Genomic DNA, 26,561 nt, shown 5'->3' with positions numbered 1-26,561 from the left:
CTCGCAGTTCGAACAAGGAGTGTTAGCTCTTTGTGTTGTACAGTTGTGTTTACAAAATAATTAACATCTTCTCCATCTGTTCTTTCATCTCTTGTGTGTCCAACAATCGTCTTCCGTTTTAATCTTAATTCAAATGTTATTTCTTGTTTTCCAGCAGAACCTTCCCACAATTATCAACCAGGTAAAGACAATGGTTAGCGTTTGAATTTCTTCGATTTTGACATATTTTGACTTCAACCCAAATCTTCGGCAGTTATCCAATAATTTTTAAGTGGCAATATCTCGGGAGACCTTTAAGAGATGCTGGGTCACTGGGAGCCCAGCCATCAGTACTCTCCCTATACCTGGGTCAGGGGCATAGGTGTGGTTACCAATTTTTTAATATCGCTGAGGCCATGACATCACACACAGTCAGCGGGACTGTGCACATGGTCAAAGTTTAAAGCCAGAGATCTGCCTCTATACTGACAACGGATAACCGACTGTCCACTGACCTTTGACAGAGCATTAGTTATATTTGTTGTATTGGTTGTTATAAAGTAGACAGTGACTTACATTTTACACTCGGGTGAGAACCTAATGGATGTTTACCCCGATGCTCTGGGATTTCTGCCATTGTCCTGCCAAAATTATAGCAGGAGAGCAGAGGTGGCAGGGTGGGATCCCAGGGCCGATGTCATTGACCACTGACCCAGGACTGGATCAGAAAAAGATACTAATAAATGAATGAGGTGTGATCTGGTACATGTAATTCTCTACAATCATAGGACAGATTGGTGTCCATCGGGTTTTGAAACTACCAGCCATTGTACTAAACAATGGAACAAGAGAAAGGCATTCAGCCCTTCGAACTTGTTACGCTCACTTTACTTTCTGCAGCTCAAAGATTTGGCAGTCGTAACGAGCGAGCATTCGCTGTTTGTATTGAGAAGGAAAATATTTTGTGTCATTCCCATCTGTTCTTTAAACATCTTTCTGTCCAACAATCTCCTGTCTGTTTCATCTTAACTAAAATGTAATTCCTTCTATTCCAGCAGAACTTACCCACTACAATGTACCAGGTAAAGTAACTTGTTAGTCAGAGTTTGATGACGTTGATTTCTGCATGTTTTGACCTCCACACCTTTTTCCCAGTATGGCCAATCATTTTGATGTGACAGTAGCTCGGGAGCCCTTGAAGAGCTGCTGGCTCACTGGAAGCCCAGGCTCCCTATACCTGGGCCAGTGTGCATAGGCGGGTACACACAGCATTGAAATGAGCTGACATCATGACAACATACATGGTCAGCTGGACTGTGTACATGGACGCGATTTACACCCTGAGATCTGGCATTGTACTGAGAAGTGATAATCTACCATAAGATGATCCTTGACAGGGCATTAATTATATTTGTTGTCTAAGTTGTTGCAAACTGGACAGTACTTACAAGTTAAACTCCAGTGAGGAGGAAATGACTGGTTATGCTGATTCTCTGGGACTTCTGCCAGTCTCCCTCCACAATTACAGCAGGAGTTCAGTGGTGGCTCAGCAGAATTTCAGGACTGATGTCATTGATCACTGCCCCAGGATTGGATCAGTGAGAGAATCTAATAAATGAGTGAGGTGTGATCTGTTACGGTTGGTTCTCTAATTCGATCAGATTCGATCATGGTCAGATTGGTCTCTTACCTTTTACATAGACTACCAGCCATTGCACTTCACAACAACAACATCTTTTATTGATATAGCGCCTTTAATGTAGTAAAGCATCCAAAGGCGTTTCACAGTAGTGATAACAAGACAAAACAAATAAATTTGACACCGAGCAACACAAGATTAACAAAAGTTTGGTCAAAGAGGTAAGGTTTAAGGGGCATCTTAAAGGAGGAAAGAGAGGTAGAGAGGTGGTTAGGTTTAGGGAGGAAGTTCCAGAGCTTAGGGCCCAGGCAGCTGAAGGCACGGCCACTGATGGTTGAGCAGTTATAGACATAGAAACATAGAAAATAGGTGCAGGGGTAGGCTATTCGGCCCTTCGAGCCTGCACCGCCATTCAATGAGTTCATGCAACCTCAGTACCCCATTCCTGCTTTCTCGCGATACCCCTTGATCCCCCTAGTAGTAAGGACTACATCTAACTCCTTTTAGAATATATTTAGTGAATTGGCCTCAACAACTTCCTGTGGTAGAGAATTCCACAGGTTCACCACTCTCTGGGTGAAGAAGTTTCTCCTCATCTCGGTCCTAAATGGCTTACCCCTTATCCTTAAACTGTGACCCCTGGTTCTGGACTTCTCCAACATTGGGAACATTCTTCCTGCATCTAACCTGTCTCAACCCGTCAGAATTTTAAATGTTTCTATGAGATCGCCTCTCATCTTCTGAACTCCAGTGAATACAAGCCCGGTTGATCCAGTCTTTCTTGATGTGTCAGTCCCGTCATCCCGGGAATCAGTCTGATAATCAGGGATGATCAAGCGGCCAGAATTTGAGGAGCGCAGACATCTCGTGGGGTTGTGAGTCTGAAAGAGATTCATCATCAAAGACAGTCCCTCGGAATCGAGGAAGACTTCCTTCCACTCTTAACATGAGTTATTAGGTGGCTGAACAGTCCAATATGAGAACCACAGTCTCTGTTACAGGTGGGACAGATAGGGAAGGGGTGGGTGGGACTGGTTTGCCGTGCGTTCTTTCCGCTGCCTGCGCTTGATTTCTGCATGCTCTCGCCGGCGAGACTCGAGGTGCTCAGCGCCCTCCCGGATGCACTTCCTCCACTTAGGGCAGTCTTTGGCCAGGAACTCCCAGGTGTCGGTGGGGATGTTGCACTTTATCAGGCAGGCTTTTAGGGTATCTTTGTAACGTTTCCGCTGCCCACCTTTGGCTCATTTGCTGTGAAGGCGTTCCGAGTAGAACGCTTGCTTTGGGAGTCTCGTGTCTGACATGCGAACTATGTGGCCTGCCCAGTGGACCTGATCAAGTGTGGTCAGTGCTTCAATGCTGGGGATGTTGGCCTGGTCGAGGACGCTAATGTTGGTGCGTCTGTCCTCCCGGGGATTTGTAGGATCTTGAAGAGACATCGTTGGTGGTATTTCTCCAGCGACTTGAGGTGTCTGCTCTTAAGTCCTGACTCTAATGTACTGACTTACACAAGACACATGCTGAAGTCAAGGTCACTCAGGACCTGCACCTTTAATTCCAGCTCTCCAGTGCTGCACTTGCCTGAGACCTCTCTGTGGGACAGGTATGGAGTGTCTCCTGCAAGTGCACCCCTGGTGGTAAGGTATGCTTATTGTTACAGGTCATATCCAGTTACAGTCATGTATAGCATGGTAAGATACAGTTATATACAGTAATGTGAGATACATGACATCTGCTGTACATGGTCCATGTTTTTGAGCCATACAGGAGGGCGGATATTACTACAGCCCTGTTGACCATGAGCTTGGTGGCAGTTTTGAGGGCCTGGTCTTCAAACACTCCTTTCCTCAGGTGGCCGAAGGCTGCACTGGTGCACTGGAGGCGGTGTTGGATCTCGTCGTCGATGCCTGCTCTTGTTGATAGGAGGCTCCCAAGATATGGGAAGTGGTCCACATTGTCCAGGGTCGTGCCGTGGATTTTGATGACTGAGGGACAGTGCTGTGCGGCGAGGTTACAGAGATTAGAGAAAAACAGATTACAGAGATAGGGATAAGAGTTAAGCATTCAGCCCCTCGAGCCAGTTCCGCGAATATTAGTTTCTGGTGCTCTCGCAGTTCCAACAAGGAGTGTTAGCTCTTTGTGTTGTACAGTTTTGTTTTCAAATTAATTAACATCTTCTCCATCTGTTCTTTCATCTCTTGTGTGTCCAACAATCGTCTTCCGTTTTAATCTTAATTCAAATGTTATTTCATGTTTTCCAGCAGAACCTTCCCACAATTATCAACCAGGTAAAGGCACATGTTAGCGTTTGAACTTCTTCGATTCTGAGATATTTTGACTTCGACCCAAATCATCCCCAGTTGCCCAATCATTTTTTATATCATATCTCGGGAGAACTTTACGAGATGCTGGGTCACTGGAAGCCCAGGCATCAGTGTGCTACCTATACCCGGGCCAGGGGCATAGGTGTGGTCACCAAATATTTAATATCGCTGCGGCCATGACATCACACACAGTCAGCGGGACTGTGCACATGGCCAAGGTTTAAACCCTGAGATCTGCCTCTATACTGACAACGGATAATCGACTGTCCACTGACCTTTGACAGAGCATTAATTATAATTGTCGTATTGGTTGTTATAAAGTAGACAGTGACTTACATTTAACACTCAGGCGAGAATCTAATGCTGTTGTAATGACTCAAGATCTGGTTACTATAAACTCACTCAGGTGCAACCTGATCCATCTTTATTCCAGCCCAAGAGTGCCAGCATGACAAAGACACCCAGCTTATATACAGGTGACCAAGCACACAAGCCACATGCGTACAGCCCGATGACCTCCGACCGCGGTGCCCTCTGGTGTCCGGTGACCCCCAAGCATTAATACATAACAACATCCCCCTTTTAAAATCTTAACAACAGTATTTTTACAAATTAAGACGGTCTGGGGCTTTTCTCTCACGAGTTGATCGTCTCAGTTCAACTTTTGCCCTGGGCGAGCGTTCTGAGTCCGTTGAGACTAAGGGCTGAGTAGCCAATCTGATGGGAGTGGTCATGACCACATCAGAGACTGAAGGTTCAGAGTCAGTAATGTCAGCAGAGTCCTCTGATGAGTGAACAATGGTTGGTTGGTCACTGACTGTATCTTCCTCACTCGGTTCCAGTTCATCCGTGTGCCGCAGTTTAACCTGGTCAAGGTGTTTCCTGCATGTGTGCCCATTCTTGAGCACGACAATAAACACTCTGTTAGCCTCCTTGGCTGTAACAGTGCCGGCGATCCACTTTGGACCTTGACCCTAGTTCAGTACATAAACCGGATCGTTGACCGAGATGTCACGTGACACGGCAACACGATCATGACACCATTGCTGACTTTGACATTTGTTTTCAACACGATCATTCAAATCAGGATGAACAAAAGAAAGCCTGGTCTTGAGACTTCTCTTCTTCAGTAGTTCAGCAGGAGGATCACAGTAAGTGTATGAGGTCTTGACCTGTAACTGAGCAATATACATGACAACCGTCTCTGCAGTGAGCCCTGAGTTACATGTTTCATACTTTGCTTGATCGTTTGAACGGCACGCTCTGTTTGACCATTAGAAACAGGCTTGAATGGAGCTGATCTCACATGCCTGATGCCATTGAGTTTCATGAACTTCTGGAACTTAAGACTTGTGAAGCAAGATCCGTTGTCGCTCACAACAATGTCAGGCAAACCGTGAGTAGCAAACATGATACGAAGGCTCTCAATGGTAGCTGTAGATGTGCTGGATGACATAATAACGCACTCTATCCACTTATAATATACATCTACTACGACAAAAAACATCTTTCCTAAGAACGGGCCCGCAAAATCAATGTGGATCCTCAACCATGGTTTGGATGGCTACGACCAAAGACTCAACGGAGATTCCGCTGGTACTTTACTTAGCTGCACGCAAGTATTGCATTGATGCATGCATGATTCCAGATCAGAGTCAATTCCAGGCCACCATTCATGAGACCTAGCAATGGACTTCATCAAGACAATACCAAGATGAGTGCTATGAAGTTCACGTACAAATTTTTCTCGACCTTTCTTAGGCATGATTACACAATTACCCCACAAACAGTCTGACTGAATGGACAGCTCATCCTTGCGACGGTTGTAAGGTTTCGTCTCCTCACGCATCTCCATAGGTATGGCAGATCAATCATCACTGAGTAAACACCGTTTCACAACCGATAAAATAGGGTCATGGCTGGTCCAGATCCTAACTTGTTGAGCAGTGACAGGGGTTCCTTCACTCTCAAAAGCATCCATTACTAACAGTAGATCTGCAGATTGAGGCGTCTCCATCTCAGTTGTGGGTAAGGGCAGACGACTCAGTGCATTGGCACAATTCTCAGTACCAGGTCTATGACGGATGACATAATCATAGTCAGACAATGTCAGCGCCCACCTTTGAATGCGGGAAGATACATTGGTATCAATACCATTGTTTTCTGCAAACAATGAAATGAGTGGCTTGTGATTCGTTTCTAGTTCAAAACGAAGACCAAACAGGTACTGGTGCATTTTTTTTTAACCCCAAACACACAGATCAAAGCTTCTTTCTATACTACACTGTAAGCTCTTTCCACTTTAGACAGACTTGTAGCTTGCCCAATTCATTTGCTTGTTGGAGTACGCAGCCAACCCCATATGATGAAGCATCACAGGCCAATACAAGACGCTTACATGGATCATAGTGAACCAGCAGCTTGTTTGAACAGAGCAGATTCTTAGCTTTCTCAAAAGTTCTACCTTGAGGTACACCCCAGACCCAGTTGTCGCCTTTTCTGAGCAGCATGTGCAGTGGCTCCAGTAAAGTGCTCAATCCGGGTAAAAAATTACCGAAGTAGTTGCGTAAGCCAAGGAATGAACGCAGCTCCGTCACATTCTGAGGTCTGGGTGCATTTTTGATGGCCTTGATTTTCGAATCAGTAGGCCTGATGCCATCAGCAGCAATCTTCCTCCCCAGGAATTCAACTTCAGGTGCAATGAAGACACACTTTGAATGTTTCAGCCTGAGTCCCGCTTTGTCCAGTTGATGTAGAACTTCCGCAAGGTTGTTCAGATGTTCAGCAGTGTCGCGACCTGTGACCAGAATGTTATCTTGAAACACGACAGTTCTAGGGACGGACTTTAGTAGACTCTCCATATTCCTCCGAAATATGGCTGCAGCCGAACGAATTCCAAAGGGACATCTGTTGTAGACAAACAGTCCTTTATGAGTGTTGATGCAGGTAAGTTTCTTCGAAGTGTCGACAAGCTCCTGTGTCATATAGGCCGACGTCAGATCCAGTTTAGTGAACAACTTTCCATCAGCTAGCATGGCGAACAGGTCATAAGCTCTCGGTAACGGATACTGATCTTGTTTCGAAAATTGGTTAATCGTAACTTTGTAGTCTCCACAAATCTTGACAGTGCCATCACTCTTCAACACAGGAACAATAGGACTGGCCCATTCGTTAAACTCGACCGGTGATATGATCCCTTCACCCTGGAGCCTGTCAAGCTCAATTTCAACCTTCTCCCTCGTCCGATGCTCTGGGATTTCTGCCAGTGTCCCGGCAAAATTATGGCAGGAGAGCAGTGGTGGCATGGTGGGATTTCAGGGTTGATGTCATTGACCACTGGCCCAGGATTGGATAAATAAGAGATTCTAATAAATGAATGAGGTGTGATCTGGTACATGTCAGTCTCTACAATCATGGGACAGATTGGTGTCCATCGGATATCGAAACTACCAGCCGCTTTACTAAACAAAGCAACAAGGTTATGACATTTAGCCCTTCAAACCTGTTCCACTCACTTTATTTTCTCTTGCTCAAAGATTTGGCAGTCGTAGTGAGCGAGCATTAACTGTTTGTATTGTACAGTTTTGAGAAGGAAAATATTTAGTGTCATTCCCATCTGTTCATTAAATAATCTCCGATCTGTTTCATCTTAATTAACATGTAATTCCTTCTATTCCAGCAGAACCTACCCACTACAATGTGCCAGGTAAATAACCGTGTTAGTCAGAGTTTGATGACTTTGATTTCTGCACCTTTTTCCCAGTATGGCCAATCATTTTGACGTGACAGTGGCTCGGGAGTCACTGAAGAGCTGCTGGCTCAATGGAAGCCCAGGCAGCAATATGATCCCTATACCCGGGCCAGTGTTCATAGGCGTGTACACACATCATTGAAATGAGCTGACATCATGACAACACACAAGATCAGCTGGACGGTGTACATGGACGAGGTTTACACCCTGAGATCTGGCATTGTACGGAGCAGTGATAATCCACCATTCGCTGACACTTGCATAGAAATTAAAAATAGAAATTTACGGCACAGAAAAGGGCCATTCAGCCCATCGTGTCTGTGCCGGCCAAAAAAGAGCTATCCAGCCTAATCCCGCTTTACAGCTCTTGCTCCGTACCCTGTAGGTTATGGCACTTCAAGAACATGGGGGCATAGTTTCAGAAGAAGGGATCGCCCATTTAGAACTGAGATGAGGAGGAATTTCTTCTCAGAGGGTCGTAACTCTGTAGAATTCTCAGCCTCGGAGAGGTGTGGAGGCTGGGTCATTGAATATATTTAAGGTGGAGATAGACAGACTTTTGTAAGATTCGGGAGTCAAGGGTTATGGGGCAAGGGCGGGGAAGTGGAGCTGAGCCCAAGATCAGATCAGCCACGATCTTATTGAATGGCGGAGCAGGCTCAAGGGGCCGAATGGCCCACTGCTGCTCCTATTTCCTATGTTCCTAGGTGCGTATCCAAGTACTTTGTAAATGTGATGAGCATTACTATCTCCATCATCCTTTCAGGCAGTGAGTTCCAGATCCCCACCGCCCACGAGGTGAAAATCGTTCTCCTCAACTCACCTCTAATCCTTCTACCCATCACTAATATAATGTAACACGGACACCCTAGGCAGAGCATGAATTACATTGGTGGTATTAGTTGTTATAGAAACATAGAAAATAGGTGCAGGAATAGGCCCTTCGAGCCTGCACCACCATTCAATATGATCATGGCTGATCATGCAACTTTAGTACCGCATTCCTGCTTTCTCTCCATACCCCTTGATCCCTTTAGCCATAAGGTCCACATCTAACTCCCTTTTGAATATGTGTAATGAACTGGCCTCAACAACTTTCTGTGGTAGAGAATTCCACAGGTTCACAATTCCCTGACTGAAGAAGTTTCTCTTCATCTCGGTCCTAAATGCTTACCCATTATCCTGAGACTGTGACCCCTGGTTCTGGACTTCCCCAACATCGGCAACATTCTTCCTGCATCTAACCTGTCCAATCCCGTCAGAATTTTATATGTTTCTATGAGATCCCCTCTCATTCTTCTAAATTCCAGTGAATATAAGCCTAGTCGATCCAGTCTTTCTTCATATGTCAGTCCTGCCATCCCGGGAATCAGTCTGGTGAACCTTCGCTGCACTCCCTCAATAGCAAGAATGTCCTACCTCAGATTAGGAGACCAACACTGAACACAATATTCATGGTGTGGCCTCACCAAGGCCCTGTACAACTGCAGCAAGACCTCCCTGCTCCTATACTCAAATCCTCACGCTATGAAGGCCAGCATGCCATTTGCCTTCTTCACCGCCTGCTGTACCTGCATGCTAACTTTCAATTACTGATGTACCATGACACCCAGGTCTCATTGCACCTCCCCTTTTCCTAATCTGTCACCATTGAGATAATATTCTGCCTTCCTGTTTTTGCCACCAAAGTGGATAACCTCACATTTATCTACATTATACTGCATCTGCCATGCAGCTAACCTGTCCAAATCACCCTGCAGCCTCTTAGCATCCTCCTCACAGCTCACACTGCCACCCAGCTTAGTGTCATCTGCAAACTTAAAGATATTACATTCAATTCCTTCATCTAAATCATTAATGTATATTGTAAATAGAAGGGTCCCAGCACTGAACCCTGCGGTACCCCACTAGTCACTGCCTGCCATTCTGAAAAGCACCCGTTTATTCCTACTCTTTCCTTCCTGTCTGCCAACCAATTCTCTATCCATGTCAATACATTACCCCCATACCATGTGCTTTAATTTTGCACATTAATCGTTTGTGTGGGACCTTGTCAAAAGCCTTTTGGAAGTCCAAATACACCACATCCACTGGTTCACCCTTGTCCACTTTACTCGTTACATCCTCAAATAATTCTAGAAGATTTCTCAAGCATGATTTCCTTTCATAAATCCATGCTGACTTGGACAAATCCTGTCACTGCTTTCCAAATGCGCTCTATTACAACTTTAATAATTGATTCCAACATTTTCCCCACTACCGATATCAGGCTAACTTGTTTTCTCTCTCCCTCCTTTTTTAAAAAGTGGGGTTACATTAGCTACCCTTCAATCCATAGGAACTGATCCAGAGTCTATAGAATGTTGGAAAATGACCATCAATGCATCCACTATTGATTTCTAGGGCCACTTCCTTAAGTACTCTGGGATGCAGACTATCAGGCCCTGGGGATTTATCGTCCTTCAATCTCATCAATTTCCCGAACACAATTTCCTGACTAATAAGGATTTCCTTCAGTTCCTCCTTCTCGCTAGACCCTCGGTCCCCTAGTATTTCTGGAAGGTTATTTGTGTCTTCTTTAGTGAAGACAGAACCAAAGTATTTGTTCAATTGGTCTGCCATTTCTTTGTTCCCCATTATAAATTCACCTGATTCTGACTGCAAGGGACCTACATATGTCTTCACTAATCTTTTTCTCTTCACATATCTATGGAACCTTTTGCAGTCAGTTTTTATCTTCCCGGCAAGCTTCCTCTCATACTCAATTTTTCCCCTCCTTATTAAATCCTTTTGTCCTCCTCTGCTGAATTCTAAATTTCTCCCAGTCCTCAAGTTTGCTGCTTTTTCTGGCCAATTTATATGCCTTGGTTTTAACACTATCCCTAATTTTCCTTGTTAGTCACGGTTCAGCCACCTTCCCCATTTTATTTTTACGTCAGACAGGGATGTACAATTGTTGAAGTTCATCTATGTGATCTTTAAATGTCTGCCATTGCCTATCCACCGTCAACCCTTTTAGTATCATTCGCCAGTCTATCCTAGTCTACCCACGTCTTATACCATCAAAGTTACCTTTTTTTTAAGTTCAGGACCCTAGTCTCTGAATTAACTGTGTCACTCTCCATCTTAATGAAGAATTCTACCATATTATGGTCACTCTCCCCAAGGGGCCTCGCACAACAAGATTGCTAATTAATCCTCCCTCATTACACATCACCCAGTCTAGGATGGCCAGCTCTCTAATTGCTCCTGCACAGTACTTACAATTTATACTCTGGTGAGGACCAAATGACTGGTTAAGCTGATTCTCTGGGATTTCTGCCAGTCTCCCTCCACAATTACAGCAGGAGTTCAGTGGTGGCTCAGCAGAATTTCAGGACCAATCTCATTGACCACTGGCCCAGGATTGGATCAGTGAGAGAATCTAATAAATGAGTGAGGTGTGATCTGTTATGGCTGGTTCTCTAATTCGATCAGATTCGATCATGGGTCAGATTGGTTTTTTATCTTTCACATAGACTACCATCCATTGCACTTCACAACAAAAGCTTTTATTTATATAGCGCCTTCAATGTATTAAAGCATCCAAAGGCATTTCACAGTAGTGTGAACAAGACAAAATAAATACATTTGACACCGAGCAACACAAGAAGAAATTACGGCAGATTACCAAAAGCTTGGTCAAAGAGGTAGTGTTTAAGGGGCATCTTAAAGGAGGAAAGAGAGGTAGAGAGGTGGAGAGGTTTTGGGACGAAGTTCCAGAGCTTAGAGCCCAGGCAGCTGGAGGCACGGCCACTGATGGTTGAGCAGTTATAAGTTGCCAGAATTTGAGGAGCGCAGACATCTCGTGCAGTTGTGAGGCTGAAAGAGATTACAGAGATCGGGACAAGAGTTAAGCATTCAGCCCGTTGAGCCAGTTCCACGAATATTAGTTTCTGGTGCTCTCGCAGTTCTAACAAGGTGCGTTAGCTGTTTGTGTTGTACATTTTTGTTTTCAAAATAATTAACATCTTCTCCATCTGTTCTTTCATCACGTGTGTGTCCAACAATCGTCTTCCGTTTTAATCTTAATTCAAATGTTATTTCTTCTTTTCCAGCAGAACCTTCCCACAATTATCAACCAGGTAAAGATACTTGTTAGCATTTGAATTTCTTCGATTTTGACATAATTTGACTTCGACCCAAATCTTCCCCAGCTGCCAATCTTTTTTAAGTGGCAATATCTCGGGAGACCTTTAAGAGATGCTGGGTCACTGGAAGCCCAGGCATCAGTACGCTCCCTATACCCGGGCTAGGGACATAGGTGTGGTCACCAAATATTTAATATCGCTGCGGACATGACATCACACGCAGTCAGGTGGACTGTGCATATGATCAAGGTTTAAACCCTGAGGTAAAAACAGAAAATGCTGGAAATCTCAGCGAGTCAGGCAGCGTCTGTGGAGAGGGAAACAGGGTTAATGTTTCAGGTCAATGACCCTGAGATCATCCGCTATAGGATTGGTGTCCATTGGGTATCAAACTACCAGCCATTGTACTTCACAAAGGAACAAGAGAAGGGCATTCCGCCCCTCAAACCCCTGTTCCGCTCACTTTACTTTCTGTCGCTCTCAGTTTTGGCAGTTCAACGATTAGTTGCTTGTATTGTACAGCTATGTGCAGGAAATTAGTTAGTGACTTTCCCATTTCTTCTTTAAATAAGTGTCTGTCAACAATCTCCTTCATTTCAACATTAAATCAAATTTCAAACCTTCTTTTCCAAAAAAAACTGACTGCAATCCATCACAGCCACAGTCAGAGTTTGAATGTCTTTGATTTCGAGACAGTTTGACTTCTGCCCACACATTCCCATATGTCCAACTATTTTTAAGTGACAGTATCTCAGGATCCCTTTAAGAGCTGCTGGGTCACTGGATCCCCAGGGATCAATACGATCGAGCAGTGTGCATCGGTGTGGACACAGATTATTTAAATGAGGAACCTCATAACATCACACATGTCAAACCTGTAAATGGGCGGGGTTTACAGGCTGAGATCTGGCTCAGTCCTGAGAGCAGCTGATCCATCGCCTGCTGACCCTTAACACCATTCATTATATTTGCTGTGGTGACTGTTATAAACTGGGCAGTGGTTTACATTTCACACTCAGGAAAAGACTATATGGCTGTTTATGCCATTACTCTGGGATTTCTGACTGTCTTCCACAAAAATAATGGCAGAAGATTAGTGGTGGCTCAGCGGCATTTCAGACCGATGTCACTGACCACTGTCCCAGGATTGGATCAGTGAGCGATTCCAAAAATGAGTGAGGTGTGATTTGTTACATTTGGTTCTCTGCTTCGATCAGAATCAATCATGGGTCAGATTGGTGTCTCTCTGGTTTCGAGACTACCAATCATTGTACTTCACAGAGGAACAAGTTTGGGTCATTCAGACCTTCGAGCCTGATCCACACACTTTACTTTCTGGTGCTCAATGTTTTGGCAGGAGTAACGAGCGAGCATTCGCTGTTTGGATTGAGTTTTCAGAATGTAATTATTTAGCGTCTTTCCCATCTGATCTAAACACGTGACTCCTACAATGTCCTGCCTTTTTAATGTTAATTGAAATGTTATTCCTCTGTTCCAGCAGAACCTACCCACTACAATACGCCAGGTAAAGTAATGTGTCATTCACAGTTTGATCACACACAGTCAGCGGGACTGTGCACATGGTCAAGGTTTAAACCCTGAGATCTGCCTCTATAGGATTGGTGTCCATCGGGTATGGAAACTACCAGCCATTGTACTTCACAAAGGAACAAGAGAAGGGCATTCAGCCCCTCGAACCTGTTCCGCTCACTTTACTTTCTGTTGCTCTCTGCTTTGGCAGTTCTAACAAACGACCATTAGTTGTTTGTATTGTATAGCTATGTGTAGGACATTAGTTAGTGACATGTCCATTTCTTCTTTAAATAAGTGACTCGTCAACAATCTCCTTCGTTTCCTATCAAGACTACCATTTTACTTCACAAAGGAACAAGGGTTGAGCATTCAGCCCATCGAACCTGTTCCACAAGCTTCTGTTGCTGTTGCTCAAACATTGCACAGTTCTGCGAAGCGAGTGATAGCAGTTTGTATTGCAGTTTTGTGGCGGAAACTAAATGGTGTTTTTCCCTCTGTTCTTTAAACACATAAGTCCAACAATCTCCTGCCTGTTTAATGTTATTGAAATGTTATTCCTTCTGTTCCAGCAGAACCTACCCACTACAATGCACCAGGTAAATAACTGTGTTAGTCAGAGTTTGATGACGTTGATTTCTGCACGTTTTGACCTCCACACCTGTTTCCCAGTATGGCCAATCATTTTGATGTGCCAGTAGCTCGGGAGTCCTTGAAGAGCTGCTGGCTCACTGGAAGCCCAGGCAGCAATATGATCCCTATACCTGGGCCAGGGGCACAGCCATGTACACACATTATTGAAATGAGCTGACATCATGACAACACACAAGGTCAGCTGGACTGTGTACATGGGTGCGGTTTACACCCTGAGATCTGGCATTGTACTGAAAAGTGATAATCTACCGTAAGCTGACCCTTGGCAGGGCATGAATTACATTTGTGATATTAGATGTTATAAACTGGACAGGATTTACAATTTACACTCGGGTGAGGACCAAATGACGGGTTACGCTGATTCTCTGGGATTTCTGCCAGTCTCCCTCCACAATTACGGCAGGAGTTCAGTGGTGGCTCAGTAGAATTTCAGGACCAATGTCATTGACCACTGGCCCAGGATTGGATCAGTGAGAGAATCTAATAAATGAGAGAGGTGTGATCTGTTGCCTCTGGTTCGCTCCTTCGATCCGAATCAATCATGGGTCAGATTGGTCTCTTGCCATTTATCCAGACTACCGGCGATTGAGCTTCACATAGGAACAAGAGTAGGGCAATCAGCCTCTCGAGCCTGTCCCACGAATATTAGTTTCTGATGCGCTAGCTTTTAAGAACATAAGAAATAGGATCAGGAGTAGGCCACCTGGCCCCTCGAACAATGGGAAAATCATTGCTGGAATCCTCCTCAACCGTCTTCTCCTGTGGCTGTGGAGCTCCTCCCGGAGTCACAGTGCGGATTCCATCCCCTACGGAGCCCAACGAATATGATCTTTACGACGCTACAACTGCAAGAGAAATGCAGTGAACAGCACCAACCCTTGTACATGGCCTTCTTTGGCCTTACAAAGGCCTTTGACACTGTTAACTCCGAGGGACTATGGAGCGTCCACCTCCAATTCAGCCGGCCCCAAAAGTTCGTCACCATCCTCCGCCTGCACCACGACAACATGCAGGCCGTGGTCCTGACCAACAGATCCACCACAGACCTAATCAACGTCCACACCCGGTTAAGCAGGGCTGCATCATCGCGCCAACCCTCTTCTCGATCTTCCTTGCTGCCATGCTCCACCTCACACTCAACAAGCTCCCCGCTGGAATGGAACTAAACTATAGAACCAGTGGGAACCTGTTTAACTGTCGCCTCCAGGCCAGATCGAAGATCGTCCCATCCTCTGTTGTCAAACTACACGACACGGACCACGCTTGCGTCTGCGCGCATTCAGAGGCTGAACTCCAAGTCATCGTCAACACCTGCACCGAGGTGTACTAAAGCATGGGCCTTACAGTAAACATCCGTAAGACAAAGATCCTCCACTAACCTGACCCCGCCACACAGCACTGCACCCCAGTCATCAAGAGCCACGGTGCGGCTCTGGACAACGTGGACCACTTTCCATACCTCGGGAGCCTACTATCAGCAAGGGCAGACATCGACGACGAGATTCAACACCACCTCAATGTGCCAGCGCAGCCACTGACCACCTGAGGAAGAAAGTGTTTGAAGATCAGCCTCTCAAATCTGCAACCAAGCTTATGGTCTACAGGGCTGTAGTAATACCTGCCCTCCTATATGGCTCAGAGACATGGGCCATATAGAGTAGACACCTCAAATTGCAGGAGAAATACCACCAACGATGTCTCCGCAAGATCCTGCAAATCCCCTCGGTGGACAGACGTACCAACGTCAGTGTTCTCGATCAGGCCAACATCCCCAGCATTAAAACACTGATCACACTCTACGAGGTTCGTTGGGCAGACCACATTGTTCGCATGCCCAACATAAGACTCCCAAAGCAAGTGCTCTACTCGGAACTCCTACATGGCATGCGAGTCGCAGGTGGGCAGAGGAAACGTTTCAAGGACACCCTCAAAGCCTCCTTGATTAAATGCAACATCCCCACTGACACCTGGGAGGCCCTGGCCAAAAACTGCCCGAAGTGGAGGAAGAGCATCCGGGAGGGCGCTAAGCACCTCGAGTCTCGTTGCCGAGAGCATGCAGAAGTCAAGTGCGGGCAGCGGAAAGAGTGTGCGGCAAACCAGACTCCCCACCCACCCTTTCCTCTAATGACCGTCTGTCCCAACTGTGACAGAGACTGTAGTTCCCGTATTAATGAAGACAAACGTAGGTCCCTTGCAGTCAGATTCAGGTGAATTCATAATGGGGAACAAAGAAATGGTGAACCAGTTAAAAAAATACTTTGGTTCTGTCTTCACGAAGGAAGACACAAATAACCTTCCGGAAATACTAAGGGACCGAGAGTCTAGTGAGAAGGAGGAACTGAAGGAAATCCTTATTAGGTGGGAAATTGTGTTAGGGAAATTGATGGGATTGAAGGCCAATAAATTCCCGAGTCCTGATAGTCTGCATCCCAGAGTACTTAAGGAAGTAGCCCTAGAAATAGTGGATGTGTTGGTGATCATTTTCCAACAGTCTTATCGACTCTGGATCGGTTCCTATGGACTGGCGGGTAGCTAATGTAACATCACTTTTTAAGAAGGGAGGGAGAGAGAAGGCGGGTAATTATAGACCGGTTAGCCTGACATCAGTAGTGGGGAAAATGTTGGATCAATTATTAAAGATGAAATAGCAGCACATTTGGAAAATAGTGACGGGATCGGTCCAAGTCAGCATAGATTTATGAAAGGGAAATCCTGCTTGACAAATCTTCTAGAATTTTTTGAGGATGTAACTAGTAGAGTGGACAAGGGAGAACCAGTGGATGTGGTGTATTTGGACTTTCAAAAGGCTTTTGACAAGGTCCCACACAAGAGATTGGTGTGCAAAATTAAAGCACGTGGTATTGGGGGTAATGTACTGACATGGATAGAGAACTGGTTGGCAGACCGGAAGCAGAGAGTCGGGATAAACGGGTCCTTTACAGAATGGCAGGAAGTGACTAGTGGAGTGCCGCAGGGCTCAGTGCTGGGACCCCAGCTATTTACAATATACATTAATGATTTGGATGCGGGAATTGAGTGTAATATCTCCAAGTTTGCAGATGACACTAAGCTGGGTGGCGGTATGAGCTGTGAGGAGGACGCTAAAAGGCTGCAGGGTGACTTGGACAGGTTAGGTGAATGGACAAATGAGTGGCAGATACAGTATAATGTGGATAAATGTGAGGTTATCCACTTTGGTGGCAAAAACACGAAGGCAGAATATTATCTGAATGGCGGCAGATTAGGAAAAGGGGAGGTACAACGAGACCTGGGTGTCATGGTATATCAGTCATTGAAAGTTGGCATGCAGATACAGCAGGCGGTGAAGAAGGCAAATGGTATGTTGGCTTCCATAGCTAGGGGATTTGAGTATAAGAGCAGGTAGGTCTTACTGCAGTTGTATGGGGACTTGGTGAGACCACACCTTGAGTATTGTGTGCAGTTTTGGTCTCCTAATCTGAGGAAGGATGTTCTTGCTATTGAAGGAGTGGAGCAAAGGTTCACCAGACTGATTCCCGGGATGGCAGGACTGGCATATGAAGAAAGAATGGATCGACTCGGCTTATATTCACTGGAATTTAAAAGAATATGAGAGGATCTCATAGAAGCATGCAAAATTCTGATGGGATTGGACAGGATAGATGCAGGAAGATTGTTCCCGATGTTGGGGAAGTCCAGAACCAGGGGTCACAGTCTAAGGATAAGGGGTGAGCCATATAGGACTGAAATGAGGAGAAACTTTTCATTCAGAGAATTGTGAGCCTGTGGAATTCTCTACCATAGAAAGTTGTTGAGGCCAGTTCGTTAGATATATTCAAAAGGAAGTTAGATGTGGCCCTTATGGCTAAAGGGATCAAGGGGTATGGAGAGAAGGCAGGAGTGGGGTACTGAAGTTGCATGATCAGCCATGATCATATTGAATGGTGGTGCAGGCTCGAAGGGCCAAATGGCCTACTCCTGCACCTATTTTCTATGTTTCTATGTTACGTTTAGTTCTCTACTTTGATTAGAATCAATCTTGTGTGAGGTTGGTTATCCATCGGGTGTCGAGACTACCAACCATTGTACTTCACAAAGGAACATGAGGAGGGAATTCAGGCCATCGAGCCTGTTCCACAAGCTTCTGTGCTTGCATAACTTCAAACGTTTCACAGTTTCACAGTTCTGCGAAGCGAGCGATAGCTGTTTGTATTGTACAGATTTGTGGCGGAAAATGATTCGTGCTTTTCCCTCTGTTCTTAAACACGTGAGTCCAACAATCCCCTGCCTGTTTAATGTTAATTGGAATTGTATTCCTTCTGTTCCAGCAGAAACTACCCATTACACAGCACCAGGTAAATAAATGTGTTAGTCAGAGTTTGGTGACTTTGATTTCTGCACGTTTTGACCTCCACACCTTTTTCGCAGTATTTCCAATTATTTTGATGTGATAGTATCTCGGGAGCCCTTCAAGAGCTGCTGGGTCACTGGATCCCCAGGGATCAATACGATCGTGCACTGTGCTTAGCGTGGACACGGATTATTTAAATGTTCAGACCTCATGACATCACACAAGGCCAAATGGGCGGGGTTTGCCGGTTGAGATCTGGCTCAGTCCTGAGAGCGGCTGATCTACTGCCCGCTGATCTTTAACACCATTCATTATATTTGCTGTAGTGGCTGTTATACATTGGACAGTGACTTACATTTTACACTCAGGACAAGATCATATGGCTGTTTTTGCCATTACTCCAGAATTTCTGCCAGTCTTCCTCCAAAATTACAGCAAAAGTTCAGTGTTGGCACAGCGCCATTCCAGAGCCGATGTCATTGACCACTGCGCCATTTGCCTTCCTGATTACTTACTGTGCTTGCATACTAACTTTTTATATTTCATGCACAAGGACCCCCAGGTCCCTCTGTACTGCAGCATTTTGCAATTTTTCTCCATTTAAATTATAATTTGCTTTTCTATTATTTCTGCCAAAGTGGATAACCTCACATTTTCCCACATTGTACTCCATGTGCCAAATTTTTGCCCACTCACTTAGCCTTTCGATATCCCTTTGCAGATTTTTGGTGTCCTCTTCACAATTTGCTTTCCCACCCATCTTTGTATCATCAGCAAGTTTGGCTACATTGCACTCGGTCCCTTCATCGAAGTCATTAATATAGATTGTAAATAGTCAAGGACCCAGCACTGACCTATTTATCTGTTTTCTGTTAGTTAGCCAATCCTCTTTCCATGCTAATATATTACCCCAACCCCATGAACTTTTATCTTGTGCAGTAACCTGTTATGTGGCAGACTATCGAATCCGTTCTGGAAATCCAAATACACCCCATCCACTGGTTTCCCCCTTATCCACCCTGCTCGTTACATCTTCAAAGACCTCCAGCGGAATTTCAGGGTCATTGACCACTGTCCCAGAATTGGATCAGTGAATGATTCTAAGAAATGCATGAGGTATAATTTAGCATGTTTCGTTCTCTGCTTCGATCAGGATGAAATTATGGGTCAGATTGCTGTTTATATGGTTCCTCGAAAGCCAGCCATTGTACTTCATAGAGGAACAAGATTAGTTCATTCAAACCCTCGAGCTTGATCCACACGCTTTACTTTCTGTTGCTCAATGTTGTGGCAGTCGGAATGAGCGAGCATTGGATTGTACAGTCTTGAGAGTGTAATTATTTTGTGTTTTCCCATCTGTTCTTCAAACGTGACTCCAACAATCTCCTTCATCTTTGATGTTATTTGAAATCTTATTTCTTCTGTTCCAGCAGAACCTACCCACTACAATGTACCAGGTAAAGTAACGTGTTAGTCAGAGTTTGATGTCTCTGATTTCTGCACGTTTTGACCTCCACACCTTTTTCTAGTGTGGCCAATCATTTTGAGGTGACAGTAGCTGGGGAGTCCTTGAAGAGCTGCTGGCTCACTGGAAGCCCAGGCAGCAATATGATCCCTATACCCAGGTCAGTGTGCATAGGTGTGTACACACATCATTGAAATGAGCTGACATCATGACAACACACAAGGTCAGCTGGACTGTGTACATACATGGACGCAGTTTACACCCTGAGATCTGGCATTGTACTGAGAAGTGATAATCTACCGTAAGCTCAGCCTTGGCAGGGCATGAAATACATTTGTGGTATTAGTTGTTATAAACTGGACAGGACTTACAATTTACACTCGGGTGAGGACCAAATGACTGGTTATGCTGATTCTCTGGGATTTCTGCCAGTCTCCCTCCACAATTACAGCAGGAGTTCAGTGGTGGCTCAGCAGAATTTCAGGACGGATGTCATTGACCACTGGCCCAGGGTTGGATCAGTGAGAGAATCGAATAAATGAGAGAGGTGTGATCTGTTGCCTCTGGTTCGCTCCTTCGATCAGAATCAATCATGGGTCAGATTGGCCTCTTGCCATTTATCCAGACTATTGGCGATTGAGCTTCACATAGGAACAAGAGTAGGGTATTCTGCACACTCGAGTCTGTTCCGCAAATATTATTTCCTGGTGCTCTAGCAGTTCTAACAAGTGAGCATTAGTTGTTTGCGTTGTACAGTTACGTTTTGGAAATTATTTTGTGTATTCTCCATCTGTTCTTTCATCATGTGTGTGTCCAACAATCACCTTCCTTTTTAATTTTAATTCAAATGTTATTTCCTCTTTTCCAGGAGAACCTTCCCACTATAATCCCCCAGGTAAAGACACATGTTAGTGCTGGAATTTCTTTGATATTGAGCTGTTTTGAATTCGACCCAAATCTTCCCCAGTTGCCAATCATGGTAATATCTCGGGAGACCTTTACGAGATGCTGGGTCACTGAAAGCCCAGGCATCAGTACGCTCCCAATACCCAGGCCAGGGGCATAGGTGTGGTCACCAAATATTTAATATCGCTGCGGCCATGATATCACACACAGTCAGCGGGACTGTGCACATGGTCAAGGTTTAAACCCTGAGATCTGCCTCTATACTGACAACGGATAATCGACTGTCCACTGACCTTTGACAGAGCATTCATTATATTCGGTGTATTAGTTGTTAAAAAGTAGATAGTGACTTACATTTTACACTCAGGTAAGAACCTAATGGCTGTTTACCCCCATGCTCTGGGAATTCTGCCAGTGTCCCGCCAAAATTATGGTAAGGTGAGATTTCAGGGCGGGATGTCATTGACCACTGGCCCAGGATTGGATCAGTAAGAGATTCTAATAAATGAGTGAGGTGTGATCTGGTACATGTGATTCTCTGAAGTCTTGATTCTTAATTCAAATGTTATTTCTTCTTTTCCAGGAGAACCTTCCCACTATAATCCACCAGGTAAAGTCACATGCTAGCGCTGGAATTTCTTTGATGTTCAGACGGTTTGAATTCAGCCCAAATCTTCGCCTGTTGCCAATCATTTTTAAGTGGCAATATCTCGGGAGACCTCGAAGAGATGCTGGGTCACTGGAAGCCCAGGCATCAGTACACACTCCCTATACCCGGGCCAGGGGCATAGGTGTGGTCATCAAATATTTAATATCGCTGCGGCCATGACATCACATACAGTCAGTGGGACTGTGCACATGGCCAAGGTTTAAACCCTGAGATCTGCCTCTATAGGATTGGTGTCCATCGGGTATGGAAACTACCACCCATTGTATCTCACAAAGGAACAAGAGAAGGGCATTCAGCCCTCAAATCTGTTCCGCTCACTTTACTCTCTGTAGCTCCCTGTTTTGGCAGTTCTAACAGGCAACCATTAGTTGTTTGTATTGTACAGCTATGTGTAGGACATTAGTTCGTGACTTTCCCATTTCTTCTTTAAATAATTGACTAGTCAACAATCTACTTCCATTCAAAGTGCATTTAAATTTTAATTCTCCTTTTCCAGATCATTTTTACAATATATCAGGTTAAAAAAAAGTGATTTTCAGAGTTTAAATGTCTTTGATTTTTAGACATTTTGACTTCTACTCACTCTTCCCCATACGCCCAACTATTTTTACATAACAATGTCTCGGGAGCCCTTTAAGAGCTGCTGGGTTACTGGATACCCAGGAATCAATACGATCGAGCAGTGTGCATCGGCGTGGACACGGATTATTTAAATGAGCAGACGTCATGACATCACACAAGGCCAGCTCATTCTTGACGGCAAAGCCGACTTCATGAAGGTGGCGTTCTGCCTCTGGTTTCCCTATCCAGAAGAAGGTGTAACCTCCACCATGTTCCTTCAACTGGCCTTCCCCTGCCCGCCGAGTCTTGCTTAGGGCAGCGATGTCAATGAGTTCCCAGGCAACAATGATGGTGCGCGTTCTGGCCTGTTGCTGTTGGGATTGTCCAGGAGGGTCCTGATGTTCAAGGTCCCGAACTTCATGCTGACGGAGTGGAAGATGCCTGTGTGTGAGTTCTTTTAACGTTGGGTGGCCGTTGCACACCGGCAATCACACGGGCTTAGCTGAACAAGGTCGTTGTCCAATGGCAAGGGGGTCCATGACAACTGGAGACCAGGCACAGCTCGATAAGCCTAATTGCAAAGTGTTGGCCGCAAGCTCGGCGCTGGGTAGCGCCATTGATGGTAGATGGCCAAGGCTTGGTTGGGGAGCAGGCATTAGGAAGATGACTTCCAAAGTTATTTTAAAAGATTAAAAGTTGATAAAGGTTCCCAATTTATTTCAAAAGTATCTCCTGTGCTTTCTCCATCCACCACCTAAAGAACAGGTGGTGGATGGAGAAAGCACAGGAGATACAACAACTGACCGACAGCCACGATATGCGAGGATTCTTCACTGCAGTCAAGGACACCTATGGTCCAAACTCCCAAGGCCATACCCCACTCCTGGCCAAGAATGGGGAAACACTCATCAAGGACACCGAGGCTGTCAGGGCCTGATGGAAGGAGCATTTTGAAGATCTCCTCAATCGAGACTCTGCCTTTGACTCAAGTGTTCTCAATTCCATCCCGCAGCATGCCACCCGCCACCACCTCAATGAAACCCAAACGTTGCATGAGATTGGCAAAGCCATAAAACAGCTTAAGTATAACAAGGCTACGGATGCGGATGGAATCCCTGCTGAGGCACTAAAATATGGCGCAGAGGCACTGTTAGTGCGGATACATGACCTCATCTCTCTCATCTGGAGGGAGGAGAGCATGCCGGGAGATCTCAGAGATGCAGTGATCGTGACCATTTTTAAAAAGGGGGACAAGTCCGAATCTCCCTGCTTTCAGCCACTGGGAAAGTTGTGGCTCGAGTTCTCCTCAATCATCTTCTCCCTGTGGCCGAGGAGCTCCTCCTGGAATCACAATGCGGATTTCGTCCCCTATCGGGCACAACAGACATGATCTTTGCAGCGCACCAGTTGCAGGAAAAATGCAGGGAGCAGCGCCAGTCCTTATACATGGCCTTTTTTGATCTTACAAAGGCCTTTGACACTGTCAACCGTGAGGGTCTATGGAGCGTCCTCCTCCATTTCGGATGCCCCCAAAAGTTTGTCAACATCCTTCACCTGCTTCACAATGACATGCAGGCCGTGATCCTTACTAACGCATCCATTACAGACCTAATCCACGTCCGGACCGGGGTCAAACAGGGCTGCGTTATTGCTCCAACACTCTTCTCAATCTTCTTCTCCGCTATGCTCTACCTCACAATCAACAAGCTCCCCGCTGGAGTGGCATTAAACTACAGAACCAGTGGGAAGCTGTTTAACCTACACCGTCTCCAGGCTAGGTCCAAGATCACACCAACCTCTGTCATTGAGCTGCAGTATGCGGACGATGCCTGCGTCTGTGCACATTCTGAGGCTGAACTCCAGGATATAGTCAATGTATTCACTGAGGCATATGAAAGCATGGGTCTTACTCTTAACATCCATAAGACAAAAGTCCTTCACCAGTCTGTCATCGCCACACAGCACTGCCCTCCAATCATCAAGATCCATGGCGCGGCCCTGGACAACATAGACCATTTCCCATATCTCGGGGGGCCTCTTATCAACAAAGGCAGACATTGATGCGGAGATTCAGCATCGCCTCCAGTGCGCCAGCGCAGCCTTTGGCCGCCTGCAGAATAGAGTGTTTGAAGACCAGGCCCTCAAATCTACCACCAAACTCATTGTCTACAGGGCTCCTGTAAGGATCTGAGGCATGGACGATGTATAGAACACACCTGAAGTCGCTGGAGAAATATAACCAACGATGTCTCCGCAAGATCCTGCAAATCCCCTGGGAGGACAGACGCACCAACATCAGTGTCCTCGACCAGGCTAACATCCCCAGTATTGAAGCAGTGATCACACTCGATCAGCTTCGCTGGGCAGGCCACATAGTATGCATGCCAGATACGAGACTCCCGAAGCAAATGCTTTATGCAGAGCTCCTTCATGGTAAACGAGCCACAGGAGGACAGCGGAACCGTTATAAGGAGACCCTCAAAGCCTCCCTGGTAAAGTGCGACATCACCACTGATACCTGGTAGACCTTGGCCGCAGACCGCCTGAGGTGGAGAAAGTACATCCGGGAGGGCGTTGAATTGTGGAGGGAGACTGGAATCTCGATGCAAAGAGCATGAAGAGGCCAGGCGCAGGCAGCGGAAGGAGCGTGTGGCAAACCAACCCTACCGACCCTTTCCCTCGACGAATGTCTGTCCCACCTGTAACAAGGTCTGTGGCTCTCGTATCGGACTGTTCAGCCATCAAGGAACTCACTTTGGGAGTGGAAGCAAGTCTTCCACGATTCCGAGGGACTGCCTATGATGATGATGACGATGATGACACAAGGCCAAATATGCCTTATGATAATCTACCGTAAGCTGACCCTTGGCAGAGCATGAATTACATTTTTGGTATTAGCAGTTATAAACTGGGCAGTATTTACAATTTACACTCGTGTGAGGACCAAATGATTGGTTATGCTGATATTCTGGGATTTCTGCCAGTCTCCCTCCACAATTCCGGCAGGTCAGTGGTGACTCAGAAGAATGATGTCGTTGACCAGTGGCCCAGGATTGGATCAATGAGAGAATCTAATAAATGAGAGAGGTGTGATCTGTTGCCTTTGGTTCGCTCCTTCGATCACAATCAATCATGGTCACATTGGTCTTTTGCCATTTATCCAGACTATCAGCTATTGAGCTCCACATAGGAACAAGAGTAGGGCATTCTGTACCCTCGAGCTTGATCTACACGCACGATACTTTCTGTTGCTGAATGTTTTGGCAGTCGGAACGAGCGAGCATTAGCGGCTTGGATTGTACTGTTTTGAGAATGTAATTATTTTGTGTCTTTCCCATCTGTTCTTTAAACATGTGTGTGTCCAACAATCTTCTTCCTGTTTCATTTTAATCGAAATGTTACTCCTTCTGTTCCAGCAGAATATACCCCCTACAGTCCACCAGGTAACGAATTTGATGTCTCTTATTTCTGCACGTTTTAACCTCCACACTTTTTTCCCAGTATGTCCAAACATGTTTAGATCACAGTAGATCGGGAGTCCTTGAAGAGCTGCTGGCTCACTGGAAGCCCAGGCAGCAATATCATCCCTATACCTGGGCCAGTGTGCATAGGCATGTACACACAGCATTCAAATAAGCTGACATCATGACAACACAAAAGGTCAGCTGAACTGTGCACATGGACGAAGTTTACACCCGGAGATCTGGCATTGTACTGAGAAGTGATAATCGATCAGATGCTCACCCTTGGCAGAGCATGAATTACATTTGTGGTATTAGTTGTTATAAACTGGACAGTACTTACAATTTATACTCAGGTGAGGACCAAATGGCTGGTTACGCTGATTCTCTGGGATTTCTCTCCCTGCACAATTACGGCACGAGTTCAGTGGTGGCTCAGCAGAATTTCAGGACCGATGTCATTGACCACTGGCCCAGGATTGGATCAGTGAGAGATTCTAATAAATGAGAGAGGTGTGATCTGTTGCCTCTGGTTTACTCCTTCGATTAGAATCAATCATGGGTCAGATTGGTCTCTTGCCATTTATCCAGATGACCGGCGATTGAGCTTCACATAGGAACAAGAGTAGGGCATTCTGCACACTCGAGTCTGTTCCGCAAATATTATTTCTTGGTGCTCCAGCAGTTCTAACAAGCGAGCATTAGTTGTTTGTGTTGTACAGTTATGTTTTGGAAATTATTTTGTGTATTCTCCATCTGTTCTTTCATCCTGTGTGTGTCCAACAATCACCTTCCTTTTTAATCTTAATTCAAATGTAATTTCTTCTTTTCCAGGAGAACCTTCCCACTATAATCCCCCAGGTAAAGACACATGTTAGCGTTGGAATTTCTTTGATATTGAGATTTTTTAATTCGACCCAAATCTTCACCAGTTGCCAATCATGTTTAAGTGGCAATATCTCGGGAGACCTTTACGAGACGTTGGGTCACTGGAAGCCCAGGCATCAGTATGCTCCCTATACCCGGGCCAGGGGCATAGGTGTGATCACCAAATATTTAATATCGCTGCGGCCATGACATCACACACAGTCAGTGGGACTGTGCACATGGTCAAGGTTTAAACCCTGAGATCTGCCGCTATAGGATTGGTGCCCATCGGGTATG

At 45.5% G+C, this 26,561-nt stretch overlaps 1 protein-coding gene across 1 annotated transcript in view; it reads left to right on the top strand.

Annotated features, from left to right (window-relative positions):
* The window catches only part of LOC139279611 (mucin-6-like), an 838,525-nt gene that overhangs the window by 650,006 nt on the left and 161,958 nt on the right, over positions 1–26,561 (top strand). Inside the window, exons 37-46 of the mRNA XM_070898726.1 lie at positions 155–181; positions 1,035–1,061; positions 3,880–3,903; positions 7,619–7,645; positions 11,788–11,814; positions 13,319–13,345; positions 13,926–13,949; positions 18,312–18,338; positions 19,765–19,791; positions 20,668–20,694. Of these exons, the coding sequence (XP_070754827.1) occupies positions 155–181; positions 1,035–1,061; positions 3,880–3,903; positions 7,619–7,645; positions 11,788–11,814; positions 13,319–13,345; positions 13,926–13,949; positions 18,312–18,338; positions 19,765–19,791; positions 20,668–20,694 (264 nt within the window). The remainder of the gene's footprint in view (positions 1–154; positions 182–1,034; positions 1,062–3,879; positions 3,904–7,618; positions 7,646–11,787; positions 11,815–13,318; positions 13,346–13,925; positions 13,950–18,311; positions 18,339–19,764; positions 19,792–20,667; positions 20,695–26,561) is intronic.

Source organism: Pristiophorus japonicus, chromosome 14, assembly GCF_044704955.1.
Source record: "Pristiophorus japonicus isolate sPriJap1 chromosome 14, sPriJap1.hap1, whole genome shotgun sequence".
In the NCBI taxonomy this organism is placed as follows: domain Eukaryota; kingdom Metazoa; phylum Chordata; class Chondrichthyes; family Pristiophoridae; genus Pristiophorus; species Pristiophorus japonicus.
This window is presented reverse-complemented; position numbering and strand designations above follow the sequence as displayed.